We start from the raw sequence: 13983 nt of genomic DNA on the forward strand, positions 1-13983 counted from the left end.
ATCATAAGAGAATTTTGCTGAATTGGTATATTTATTTTAAAAAAATATGCAAAGTAATGACTATTAGATATTTTATAATATATTACTTTTTAACATATAAAAGACTAAAGTGATATCTTTGTCTTTTGTCTTGAGGTCACCCCATTCATGGTATTAGGAAAAAATGTAGAAGTTCAAAAGAATAACATTTACAAAGTATCCCAAAAGTTTATACTAACATTTTCTAAATTTTTGTAATATTTAGGTAGAAAAAATATGATAAAATGTGTTCGTACTACATATTTTTCAAAATGATATTGAAATTATCGGTAGTCTACTACTGGATAAAAAACAATAATTGCCCAAACTATTGAAAGTATTTGCACAAAAGTTTTAATTTTAAAAGTGTATATATATATATATATATATATATATATAACATTAAATGACAGACGTGGAGTTCATGAAAATGTCAATATTTCTTTTGGAGGTTTCAATATTCACGTCAGATTCTCATTGTCACCATATAATAGCGAAATATCGACATCTATACTTTGAAAATGTACAAATATATATATATATATATATATATATATATATATACAGTTATAAATGTAGAAACACGTATAAATTTCAAATAGGTTTTCTTCCACAAAATAGTTTATCCATATAAATTGGGGTCGTAATTTGGTCTGCTACCTTTCATTCATACATACATACATACATACATACATATATATATATATATATATATATATATATATATATATATATATATATATATATATATATATGATTTATCAGACATATCCAACACGTGGTTCATTTCAAATTTACAAAATTCCATATTAAATTCGTGACTTAATTTGAAGTCTAATTAACTTCTATATACGATATTTTATTATAATTATTTATTGTTATTATCATTATTCTGTTTGCTTTTTATGTATTAAAAATGATAAATAAAAACCAGGATAAAGATATTATTGATTTTATGCAAATGCTGTAATATAAGCATATTTTGTTAGTTCATTAATGATATTGCAAAAAACACTATTACAAACAAAAACATTAAAAATACCTGATGTAATTATGAAATAACATTTGCAAACAAAAAATCCAGAATGTAATTATGAAATAATATTTATATAAAATACTAATTTCATTATGTCAGTGGAATAAAATTCATTTATTAAAAATTGTAAAAATTAGGAAAGAAATGATGAAAATAGAGATAATCTTAAATTAACATACATTCCGAATAAAAATTTTGTATTGTATAACGCAATAATGCATTATACTTATATCAGTAAAATAAAATAAATGTTGTTAATAAAAAAATTTGTTAGTTTGCACATTATTTAATGTTTGAATTGAGATTTATTTATTTTTTTATTATTTTAATTTTATATAAGTTTCGAACGAAACTGCATTAAATATAATTTGTAATTAAATAAATATGGCGTTAATAAAGATGGCGTTAATAAAGATGGCGTTAATTAAGATGGCGTTAATTAAGATGGCGTTAATTAAGATGGCGTCCATTAAAAACGTGATCACTTTTTGAAAATTTTTGGCTCCTCCCTTCACCTTGGTGATACTTGGTAATATTTGATTTTATTTTATTGACAATTTAGTTCATTTTTATGATTATTTTTAGTAAAGTTGTATTGAATTGAAGTATATTTAATATTTTAGTACAAATTATGCGAAAAGTTTTCCACACCTGATCAAAATATAGATAGGTTTTGGTTTAGGCACATCTGTATGAGGATATGTCTTGCTTTATAAATAATTTATTGCTTATAAACTCTTTGGCATTCTTATTGAGTTTTTCCAACATATATATATATATATATATATATATATAATATATATATATTTGCTCTATCGTCGTTTCTTCTCCTCGGTATATATTTTCTAATAAAAAAAAAACTTTGCTACGACTTCTCGCTTTTTCATTGCGTTTAATTTATTTGTGAATGCAATAATGGCAACAAATCTAATTAGACTTTAATTATATATAAATGGAAATAAAATGTACGTTATATTAATTTGACCATGATTACTTAAATATATTTGCTAACAAAGTTTCAAGATATTTTGCAAAAACTGGAAAAATTTTCACCATGTTAAAAGAGTCGAACCAAAACTATCATAATTTAGGCATTTATAGATTTGATTTATTAATATTTTTAAACTGTTCATTTAATATTAATAAAATAAATATTTTGTATACACATATTCTGTGAATTAAATAATTAATAGGATTATGTACCTCTATATAATTTTACACCAATTATTGAGTTCCTATAAAAGTTTAAAGTGGTAGAAAATCCTATAAATTATTTAATTACTGAGTTCAATATTAGTTTTAAAAGTGCAATTAGAACGATAAATTTCATCTGAGAAAACTAAATGTGTATTTATATGTTTTACATAAATTGTAAACTCGATTAAAATAAATGAGTAAGTTGTTTAAAATTAAATAATTTACTGTATTACACCCTAAGATAATTTGATATTAAATTATTATTTTTTTATTTGCATATATTTGTTACTTTTATATTGATTTAGTTTTTATTTACTTCAAGATATAAAAAAATCTACCTAAGACATTTTTCCAGTCTTTGCAAAATTAACAGAAACTTTTGTTTAAAAACATAAGAGTTGTTATATATCAATGAAAATCTGATAAATTTTGCTCTAATATCACTAAAAAACAGAAGTATGTTGCAGTATTTAAAATAAGCAAAATAAATCCATAAAGTTTGTGCAAGGATATTTTTCAGTTGAGTTTTAATTACTTCAAAGTTTTATTTGAGAACATACATATTACTAAATGAGAAAATTTTACTTTAATGCCAAAGAGTTCATAAGCAATATATTATTTATAAAGCAGACTACTGCCAAATACAAATTATATTGCTGATTTAAATAGCTGAAAGACAAGTTAAGATATTTTCAAAATCAAGGAACCAAAATAAATAACAAACCTCAGTTTGTTATAATTAATAATACAATGAGATAATGAATTAATTAATAATACTTATAAGACGGACATAATATAAGAACTTAAGTACTCTCAAAAATTATTTGTCCAATCCAATCCAATTATAACGTGAACGATTTTTAAGGATTTAGGATCTAGGATTTTTAAGGTGATGCGTGATGGTATTTAAAATTAAACCCTCATTCCCAAAATATTTAAATATATTTAAAACCACTGTATGTAATGTTCAAAATCTAAAGATACGGTATATAAATAATTATCGATGTCGCATTAAAAAAAGAACCAATTAATAATTAAATTGTTTCTACTAGAGTTATTTAAATATAATAAACCGACTTCTTGGACTACTTTAAATAAAATTATCAAGTACCCACACTCGGTCACTATGATTCTATTATTATTACCCACCTTTAAATTTGGCGTTCCTCATCCTCCTGGTGATGTCTGACCCGTTCAAAGGTCTTCCCAGTATTTCGTAATTGGGTTCCGTACCACCACCATCGGTGGTGCGGTTGTCCGCCAGAGAGGCGTTGAGGGCGCGGGCGTAGAGGGTGACCGCATCGTAGAAGGCGGTCACGAAGGTGCTCAGGGGCTCCTGTTCGTTGAACGTGTAATTGTATTTCGATTTCGACAGGGACTTCACCTGGAAGTAACAAAATCATAAAAAATTATAAGATGATAAGAGAATTAATTCAACGGGTGTAAATTGCACAGGATGAATGTTTATGCTTCGTTTTGAGCCTATGTAAGTATCATTATTATTACATTATACAGTGAACAAATTATCTTAATTAAATTTAAATTCAAAGCAAAACGATATGAAATTTAACAGTTGGGACTTAATCTGTTATATTATTAATTCCTATGTATGGATATATTCTGAATTTCTCTCTGTTTATGGATAATATTTTGATGTTGAACCGTAATTAATTAGTATCTGTATGTTATTTGTTTTCGTCTCTAATCCATTTATTTGGCGTCCGTCGAAAACAGATACAGTTTACGTTTACATAATACACTTTATTGAAATATTCCTACCTAACTACTATAAATAGACACATTTAAGTTATTATGTTCTATATAAATACGCATAATATACCTATATAATACAGAAGAAAAACATACATGGGCGGTTTCCATTGTTAAAATTATTAGACATGTACCTTTAAGTAAAAGAATCTGTTTTATGCTTTAGGCACCCCTTAAAGCAACTCTATTATATATATATATATATATATATATATATATAAATATATATATATATATATATATACTAGCTGACCCGGCAAACGTTTTACCATATGTATATTTTAAGGTAAATTATAAAGTAACAGAAAAAAACTACGCAAAATAAGAGTTTATGGTAGTAAAGTGAAAATTCAGCACTGTATGTGCCTTTCATATACAAATTACAATAAAAAAAATATTGAAAAAAAAATTAACTAGTGGGGTGCATGGCATTGTGCCTCAAGGCAACTTGCTGGAACTTCCCGTACCGTAACGAAATGTTCGAAGAATACTGAATGTTTTGAAATAGATCATTAAAAATATTGTAACATTCTCTAATATTTATAAGAATTATATAAACTGAATTGCAAAGTTGAAACTTTAGTCAGAATTAAAAATATAATTTGATTTATTTTCGGTATACAAAAAAAAAATTGAAAAAAAAATTTCTTTTTTAAATCTTGATACAATTTTTTTTCCAAAATCTATTATTTTGTTAAAACAAGCAGAAAGTTCTTTGAATCATTTAAATCAGATGCTTAGTTCTTTCAAAAACTGCCATTTTTTATATTTAGCTCTTTAGCATTTCTGAGGTATGCCAAAATGTTCAGAAACCTTCAAAACGTCGAGAAATCTAAAATTTTCTTTTTTCATTACTGTAACCTTTATATAAAAAAAATCATTAAGGCTGGCCAACCCTTACTATTTAGGGGTAATAATAGATGTTGTCCTTTGGGGTAGAAATAGATGTGGTCTGATTCATGAAATTCGGTCAAACTGTATCGAGAAAACTTCGCATTAGAATCTCTTAAATCTTTGAAACTTGAAAACCCAAAATTTTGTTGAAAATCCTGTATTTGCTAATGCATCAAAATCTTTCTTTCAAATTAAAATAAGAATTAATTCAAATGATGTAATTATAATTATACTAACTATTTAGTGTATGCCTAATTTAATACCTAATAATAAGACTTATGTAAGGCACGTTATTTTTTGTCTCGTTAAGACCCGATTTTGGCAAGATTCTTTGAGAAGTCGTCTTAACATGATTTCACAGTATATATTATATTATATCAAATGTAAACAAATACGAATTCATTTCAAATACCCTTGTACCGCCTCAACAACTTTTCATTTCGTTTCGCGACAAAACTTTTCCGCTTTTCGCTTGTTACGGGACACAATTCTAAGGCAAAACCGAAACTTTTGCGATGAAATATTACATTTCTTAATACATATAATAACATTGCATTATTATATGAGATTTCTTATTCAAATTGCCCTGGGTTCGAACTTTTCATGAAACGAACATGGTAATGGACCGATTACAACAACTCTAATTGGAAATTGACAAATTATTAATATGAATTTTGGTGAAAACAATTAATGCAACTTGCTTCTACCATTCTCCTTATACGGAGAACAGCTAACATGTTCATGATTATAATACCAAGAATATTATAGATTTTAATCCATACATTATAAATTTAATCTATTTTACCTGCTGACTGAATTCCCTGTACTGCTGGTCATCCGGCGTTTGAGCCGTGACGGTCAGTAGAGCCTCATAAGCCCTCCTGGCCCTTACATTATTCTCATCAGAATCCTGCGGATTGTACCAGGGCTTAAGAGAAGCGCTAGTCATGCTGCCGAAAGAAATGAAGAGAAATTGATCCATTTTGTAAAGTTTAAACTACAAAAAGTCGGAACGAGCTTTATGAAACTTTGCACATAGAGGAAGGAAATATATAATATATTAAATTCTTAACTATGAAACTTTTTATTATTATGATGGAAATATTTAAAACTTGTACGAGCACTTTGTAAATGCAATTTAGAAGTATATCCATTATTACAAAGTTGTTCTTATAGTTTCAAAATAAATTTTGAGTGACTGTCAACGGCTACAAAATGGCCGCCCAAAAGTAAACATTGACAACTGTCAAATTCTCAAGCAACCATTCAAATTATTCGATTGTTGCAAAAAACTCAGAACTAATTTCGTAAAATATTTATAACATTTTAATTAAATAAATATCGTTATTCACCTCGTATACAATTCAATATTGAAAAACACGTATTCACCACTCCCAACCATGTTCAGGTCATCAGCTGCCAACATTATCTCGCGAATTGTGTTTGGGCTCGCGCACAGGACAGCAACTAAAAAATGAAAAAAATTAATAGACATATGCGAAGTTCGCGTTAAAGAGCTTTTGGTTTGAAAAATTAATGTCAAAGTAAAAAAATATAAATATGTGTGTAAATAGATTCAAATCAGAATATGTGTATACTATAAAACGATTCATACATATTAAAAGTGTAAATTAATATTAAAAGTGGTAACTGACAAATATGAAAATTAATTGACATATTGATTCACACGAAGTTCGCGCACGTTTCAAAGACGTTATCAAAGCAAAAATAATTATATTGTATTATAAGTGAATTATAATTAACAATGTAGTTATATATCAGAGATTAGCGATTTAAATATTTCACAACATCTTATTTATAGTGATAATTTGCAGAATCTGTCAATATTTGTTAAAAGTATCTACTTCACATCTTAAACAAAATGGCGGTTCATAAATGTCAAAATTTAACTCGCAAATTTTATAAAACATTTTTAGATTAATTTTATACACCCAAATATTATCTGCATACCCATGTAAGTACACACATGTTAACATTTATCAATTTTACGATCACATGCTTTCCCAAAAAATCTCTTGTTAAAGCGACAAAAATTAAATAATCTTAAATATAAATTATAATTAACAATGTAGTTATATTTCGAGTTTAGCGAATTAAATGTTTCATAACGTCATATTTATAGTGATAATTTGCAGAATTTGCCAATATTTGCATGTTACAAGTATGTACTTCAAATCTTAAACAAAATGGCGGTTCGTAAACGTCAAAATTTAACTCGCAAATTTTATAAAACCTTATTTGATTAAATATGTACACCCGAATATTATCTGCTTACCCATGTTAACATTTATCAATTTTACGATCACATACAACATGCTTCCCCAAAAAATCTCCAATTTCCATTCATATCCCATACGGCGGCATTTCTACAGATTCGCACATTATATAATAAAAATCTCGTTAAAAATCAATTATTTTCATGTCTTTCATAAATAATGCCGCTTAATATGATATCATCGTAGTAGAATGAATGGCTATGAAGGAAAGATGAAAATCTATGCACATGGATAATGCCCGCATATAAATGTAAATGAGATTCGCTTGAAATGATATATTATAGTTTGAGACTTGCAAATAACTTGTAGATATTAATACATATGGGGGACCGATCATTGTGTAATAGATAGATAATACACAATTTAAAGGCAAGCCTTATATACTAGCCTCAAACAACCGAAATGTCGATAATATTTCCTTAGGTGTTGTATTTTCCAATTTTATTAATTGAAACCATTACAGACATAAATCCTTTGAAGGGGGCTCAACTGTTAACACTGTAAGTCAACCTCAAAACGACTGTTAAGTCTTTCAAAAGGCAATTTGTTTATTAAAATAATTACTAAGACGCAAAACAGAGACTAATTAGCGATATTAATTTCACAGAAGTGTTGGCATTCTCTACCACTTAATATATAATTGGGTGGTCCTTAATATGGACATTTTCGAATTTTCTTGCTCCCAAGAGTTCAAATGGTTCCAAATTGATAAAAAACAATTCTCTGAAAGTTTTAACTCTTAATATTGTCTTTTAGATAGAGCGCAATTCAATCAAAGTTTTGTATGGAAATAGCATGAGAAAATTTTCAAAAATTTTGCAGAGCATCGAATTTGCAATAAAAAATGATACAAATGTTCACTTTTAATTCATTTGTCGCTAAGTTATACCTAAAAAATTTTTTTTAATTTTCAAAATTTTTTCCATGCTATTTTCATACAAAACTTCGATTGAATTGCGCTGTATCTAAAAGACAATATTAAGAGCTAAAACTTTCAGAGAATTATTTTTTATCTATTTGGAACCATTTGAGCCCTTGGGAGCAAGAAAATGGGAAAACATCCATATTAAGGACCACCCTAATATTTATATATATGTTATATAGTTCATTTTCTAAACGAATCATTAGAGCGAACACAAATTTCATATTTCAAAGATATTACGATGTAAAACCGCGAATTAATGCAACGTTTGTCAAAATTCCTTTGATAATTAATTTTGCAGAGGTTTTATACACAGAAAATTATCAAATATGTATATATATATATATATATATATATATATATATATATATTATTATATTATATATTTCTGTCGTAGGTATATTACGTTAATTAAACGTTGTTGTGTTTATACATAATTATTAAAATACGTCGAAGTTTCAATTAAAAATAAACAAATCCTAAAAGGATGTTGTATATAAATAAATAATAATTTGAAAATGCTTAAAACAAATTGAAATTAATAATTAAAATTCATACCCCGACAACTTATATTTAATTAGGACAATGTGAGTGAAAATTGGGAAGGGCGATTTAATATTACATATGAAAATTAAATTTATCTTTCCAATTTTCGCTTACGTGTTTTAAAACTAATTAATTAAGTCTTGGTGTGTGAATTTTGATTTATATATATATATATATATATATATATATATATATAAATCTGAGCCTTTGAATAAACATCAATGGTTATCTGAAATTCAAGCTTTTCAGAAGAATTTCAAAGGGTATTTAAATTTCAAGCGGATTTGATTACAAACGCTGATATATATACATATATATATATATATACAGGGTGTTCCAGAATACAACGTCTAGCCGAAAAGGAAGGATAATATAGAGCGTAAATGTCCTGAAAAAAAATTGAAAAAAATATATAACTCTGTTTGGAAATTATGAGCTTTTAAGTGCAACCTATATCTTTGGTGCAATTGTGATAATTTTCTTATTCTTGTAGTTGATTTTTATTATTTCTAAGACCACACTCAAAAATAATGACACAATTGTCTCAAGTTTTCAATAATTAAGACATTTGGTTTAACTATGAATTAATTTTTTTTAAATAGGTCAACTTCGAGAAAGCGTTCTTTAAACAAATGAACTCTTTAACGTTGCTTCTAAATCAGGATTTTAAATGGTAAAATATTTGACAGTTCATAATAAAAAAAATCCGAGTAAAATATAAAAACCTATTAATTACGTTGAGTTCTGGGACACCCTGCATAATCCCATTATTTGAATTTCAAACGTATTGAGAAGTTTTGAATCACTAAATACAATGTGATTACATCGGCGTCAAAAATCAGGTATAATTATAATTTAGAATAATTAAAATTTTAAAACCAAGAATATTTATCTCACTTTTGGCACTTTTCGACAAAGTTCCCAATAGTTCCCTGTACAAAGCCATCCTCTTTTCACTATTCGAGTTACAATTAGTATAATTAACACAATCTGCACCACTACTGTCGTTAACACTTCTTTTATTCAATATTCTATCACTCAAATCTTCAATTGTATCACTATTTTCCACAATGCGCTTTTGTCGACTCTTAATGTTTTCTTCGTCGTCTTCGACTATTTTGTCGACGGTCAGTTTTTCGTCGGAAAATTCGTTTTCGTCGAAACTGCGATGGAAGGCGTCGGTCTGTTTCATGGCGGCGAAAATTGCTCCCAGGGTGAAGTGGCAGTCGCTGTTGCCTTTGCCTGATTCCCTGGCATGGTTATGGAATAACAGACCTGGGAAAAAATAATAAAAAATACTGATTATTTATTAACATTAAATGTGTTAATTAATGGTAAAGGAATTAGTCTAGTGGTAAGTCTACTGCATAACTAAGTTTAAATAAAAATTATGTTTCTTATATGTAGAAACATTCCACAATAATGCAAGAATAATTTTAAATATTGAAATGTTGGTGATGATTTTCTTATATGAATTCATTTATTTACTAGATGACCCGACAGACGTTGTCCTGTACCCATGTCTACAATTTTTTAATATAATATACTAATATTTACCGTTTGCCTAAAAATAATAATTATTGTTTTTTAAATTACCCTTCACGCCAAAATGCATATATATTTATAATATGAGCGATGTTAAATGTAGAACTGCTTTAAATAAAATTATGAGTCTCAATTCTCACACTATTATATTCGAAATTGAAGTCTTTTAAACGGTATAACATAACCATAACCATAACATAACACTGGTACTTCATGTTGGATTAAATTATTTAAGATATTCCAAATTGCATCTTAAACTTCCCCTAATCGATATCGTGAGGGTTGAATTGTATGTATTCACCTTTACTTTAATTTGTTGTTATAAAGTGAAATTTTTACGAATTTTAAAAATATTGTGGAAAGATTAGTAAAAGATGCAAAGAAATTATATATTGAAAAAAAAACAATATTTAAAATTTAATATCCGAATCTTTTATTGGCGCCCCCTAAGGCGTGCGCTCGTATTGTTCGCATGGATCGCATTAAAGGTAGGTCCGGCCCTGATTAATACTTAATTTCAATATTTTAAGTGAAATAATTTGCCATTCAATCAATCATTCAATCGCCATACATACACTGTATTTTATATTATTTTAATTTCTGACTCAGCTTCTTTTCGGCAATAATAATGTAGACATTTCATTTTTCTTATTCATAATCATAAATTTATTATGCATATTCTAATATTGTCTAGGTTTATACGTAAATTGAAATTTTTGGTAGATGATAGTTTTCATTAATTTTCAATTCAAACAACGATATGTCGTTTTTTGCAATTTTTTCCATTTATTTCTACAATATTGCACATACATCCCAGTACTTCATGATCACATACATCCTAGAAAATTTCCTTAACAAACTCCAGATAGATTTATCAAAATCCGAATAATTGTTTAGGAGGAGTATACAGTGAGTGCTTGTAATTTAATATGAACTTTATATAATAGCAATAAAGCTCAAATTGATTCTACGTTTTAGTTAGAAAACGTTTGAACAAGAAAAAGAAAAGAGCTGGTTTTAGTGTTTTCCCTGCAATTATTCGATTTTTTCTCGCCGTAACAACCATCTTTGGACTTGAACGAACATTTTAAAAAAAGAATTGGCCAAATTGGTCCAGGCGTTGTTGAGTTATGCGCTTACCAACACATTTTGCGATTAATTTTTATATTATAGATTTATCATATTATTATTATATTTTTTATTTATTCTTTTACCTATTTTATTCCAATTGAAATGTTCCAAAATTATCTTCATGGCAGCCCCAACATGTGAATAACCACCCAAAAGGCGAGTCAAAGTCGGAAAATGGTCATCTTTGATTCTGAAAAGAAAATAAATAGAAAAAATTAGTATAAATCGTGAAATAGTGCAAAACTATTATTAAATGATATTTTAATATAATGCCAAAATTTAAAATCAAACATTATTCAATACTCTGAAAATATTAAAGATTGTCGAAAATGTTCTAATCTTACTGAAAATGATTCAAGTTTTCTGTAATGTTCAAAAATGCCTGACAATTTTGTAAATTTTGTGAAAACTCGTGGGTTACAAAAAAAATGTTGAAAATTGTTGGAAAATATTTCAAATTGTCTGAAAATTTTATAAATTGCTGCAAATTTAATTAGGCTGAATATATTGTAGTTCGCTTAAAAATGTTGTAAACTCTCTGAAAATCTTTAAATTTTTTTAAATGTTCGTAAGTATTCAAAATACTCTGAAAATATGTTAAATTGCTACAAATGTTGCAAATACACTAAAAATGTTTTATAAAAATTATACAAAAATGATGTAAGTTGTCTGAAAATGGTGTAAATAGTATGAAAATTATATAAACTTTCTAAAAATGTTGTAAATTGTCTAAAATTGATTATAAGTTTCTTACAATGCTGAAAAATGTCTGACAACATTGTCAAATGGTTCAAAATATGAAATTTGTAAATAATTTGAAAATGTATGAAATGTCTGAAAATGTTGGAAATATATATTGAAATTTTCCTGAAAATATTTCAAATGTTCTGACAAAGTTGAGAAATTTTGTGAAGTATTTGAAAATGTTGTAAATAGACTAAAAATGTTGTGCCTAGTTTCAAAATTTACTGAAAATATTAGATTTTGCTGCAAATGTATTTAAATATCTAAAATCTTATTACATTATTCTTCTGTCATAATTTGTTAGAATTACTTTAACAAAAACATTTTAATTAACACCAGATTATAATTGCTTAATTAAAATTATCTATTATAATTTCACATAAAACTTACTTGAACGAGGAAGCGTGGCCCCCCGGAGTCAAAACCGGCAGGCCCCATCTTCCGGCGTACCTTGCCACGGGGGCCAAAACGTAATCACAAACGGGGCCCAGAAAAACATCTGAAATAAAAGAGATAAATATAATAATATTTTGTAGATTATTCAATAAAATAATAAATAACTAGTGGTGCATGGCATCGTGCCTTAAGGCAAATTGCTGGAACTTCCCGTACCGTAATGAAATATTCGAGAAATTTTAAACGTTTTCAAATATATCATTACAAATACTGTAATTATTTCAATATTTTTGCTATATTGTTATATCTAAACAATCAAAATCAAATGTAAATCATAAATAAATCAATTTATCTCCAGAACATTAACAATCGTCATTTCATCTCGAATTCAATTTCAAAAAAATACTTGCCTAATATACACTAATATTTTCAATACACAATAATATTGAAAAAGTGCTCCCGTATAGTTACAGTCTAAACGCATTTGCAAATAATTCTGTGCGACATTTTCCCTTATACTGTGCTTAGCTTGGCGGCATTTTCACGTTTTTTTTTCAATAGTTCTCACAAAATTAAAAAATTGCTCCATTACATAAACAGTCTAAACGCACTTGGGTAAACATTTGTACTAAAGTGGCGCTTAGACTGTACTTAGCCTGGGTCATCTTTTCAATTTTTAATCTAAAATTACAAAAGCAATTGTTTTGTCGATACAAGCAGAAAGTTTTATAGTTAATTCAAATCGGACGCTTAGTTTACTCAAAAACTGCCATTTTTTGCACATTTAGCTCTGTATCTTCGAAATGGCGGGACCTGCCTTTGCCAAAAACTGATCAGCACATCTCCCTAACAATAAAAATCGAATGTTTTTTGAACCATTCAAATTGGTTGGTTGATCCGTGCGTCCGAAAACGTGACTGAAAAATTGTATCCATACATACTTACACACACACATCCATTTTTCTGAGGTATGCCAAAATGTTCAGAAACCTTCAAAACGTCGAGAAATGCAAAAATTTTCCATTTCGATTTTCGACCCATTACTATAACTACCCTACGGGAAATTGATAATAATTGAAACTTTAAATTTTCGAAAAGTGCAAATATGATTTGATTTGATTCTATTAGCTAAGTCCAACGGATTTTTTCCTAACATTTAATTCTTGCTTAGTCCGTAATCGGCTCTAATATAAAGTTCAAGAGTAATTTTAAATGTAATTAAAATTTCATTAACTCTAAATCTCTGCTAAATGCTAAAGGCTAATAATTTTACCTCCAAAGGTTAATCCTTTACCTGTACTTTCAGTATCCCGAATTACATCAAATATTTAATAAAAATCGCAAGCAATTTATATAAACAGGAAATCGGACTAAAAATACGATCGGAAACATTCGAATGTATCAATTTAAATCGAAAAAAGTGTATTTTTCGACCACAAACCGACCACATTGCCTCACACAAAGAGTAAATATTTATATAGAGGTTA

At 27.4% G+C, this 13983-nt stretch overlaps 1 protein-coding gene across 3 annotated transcripts in view; it reads right to left on the bottom strand.

Moving 5' to 3' along the window:
• LOC113368122 (atrial natriuretic peptide receptor 1-like) overlaps nucleotides 1–13983 on the bottom strand; it is a 107180-nt gene that overhangs the window by 51417 nt on the left and 41780 nt on the right. For 2 of the 3 annotated variants that reach the window (XR_003366345.1, XM_026609685.1), the window contains exons 5-7: nucleotides 6268–6382; nucleotides 5721–5865; nucleotides 3401–3635 (exon numbers count right to left, since the gene is read on the bottom strand). Coding sequence is in view for 2 of the 3 variants with exons in the window: in XM_026609685.1 (XP_026465470.1) it covers nucleotides 3401–3635; nucleotides 5721–5865; nucleotides 6268–6382 (495 nt within the window). In the remaining variant the exon portion in view is untranslated. Of the gene's footprint in view, nucleotides 1–3400; nucleotides 3636–5720; nucleotides 5866–6267; nucleotides 6383–9577; nucleotides 9956–11439; nucleotides 11547–12490; nucleotides 12600–13983 lie in introns of all 3 variants that reach the window. The other variant, XM_026609686.1, reaches the window with a different exon arrangement.

Source organism: Ctenocephalides felis, unplaced genomic scaffold (genome assembly GCF_003426905.1).
Source record: "Ctenocephalides felis isolate EL2017-DRISC unplaced genomic scaffold, ASM342690v1 CF-g0.4_SCAFFOLD_01170, whole genome shotgun sequence".
Lineage (NCBI taxonomy): Eukaryota > Metazoa > Arthropoda > Insecta > Siphonaptera > Pulicidae > Ctenocephalides > Ctenocephalides felis.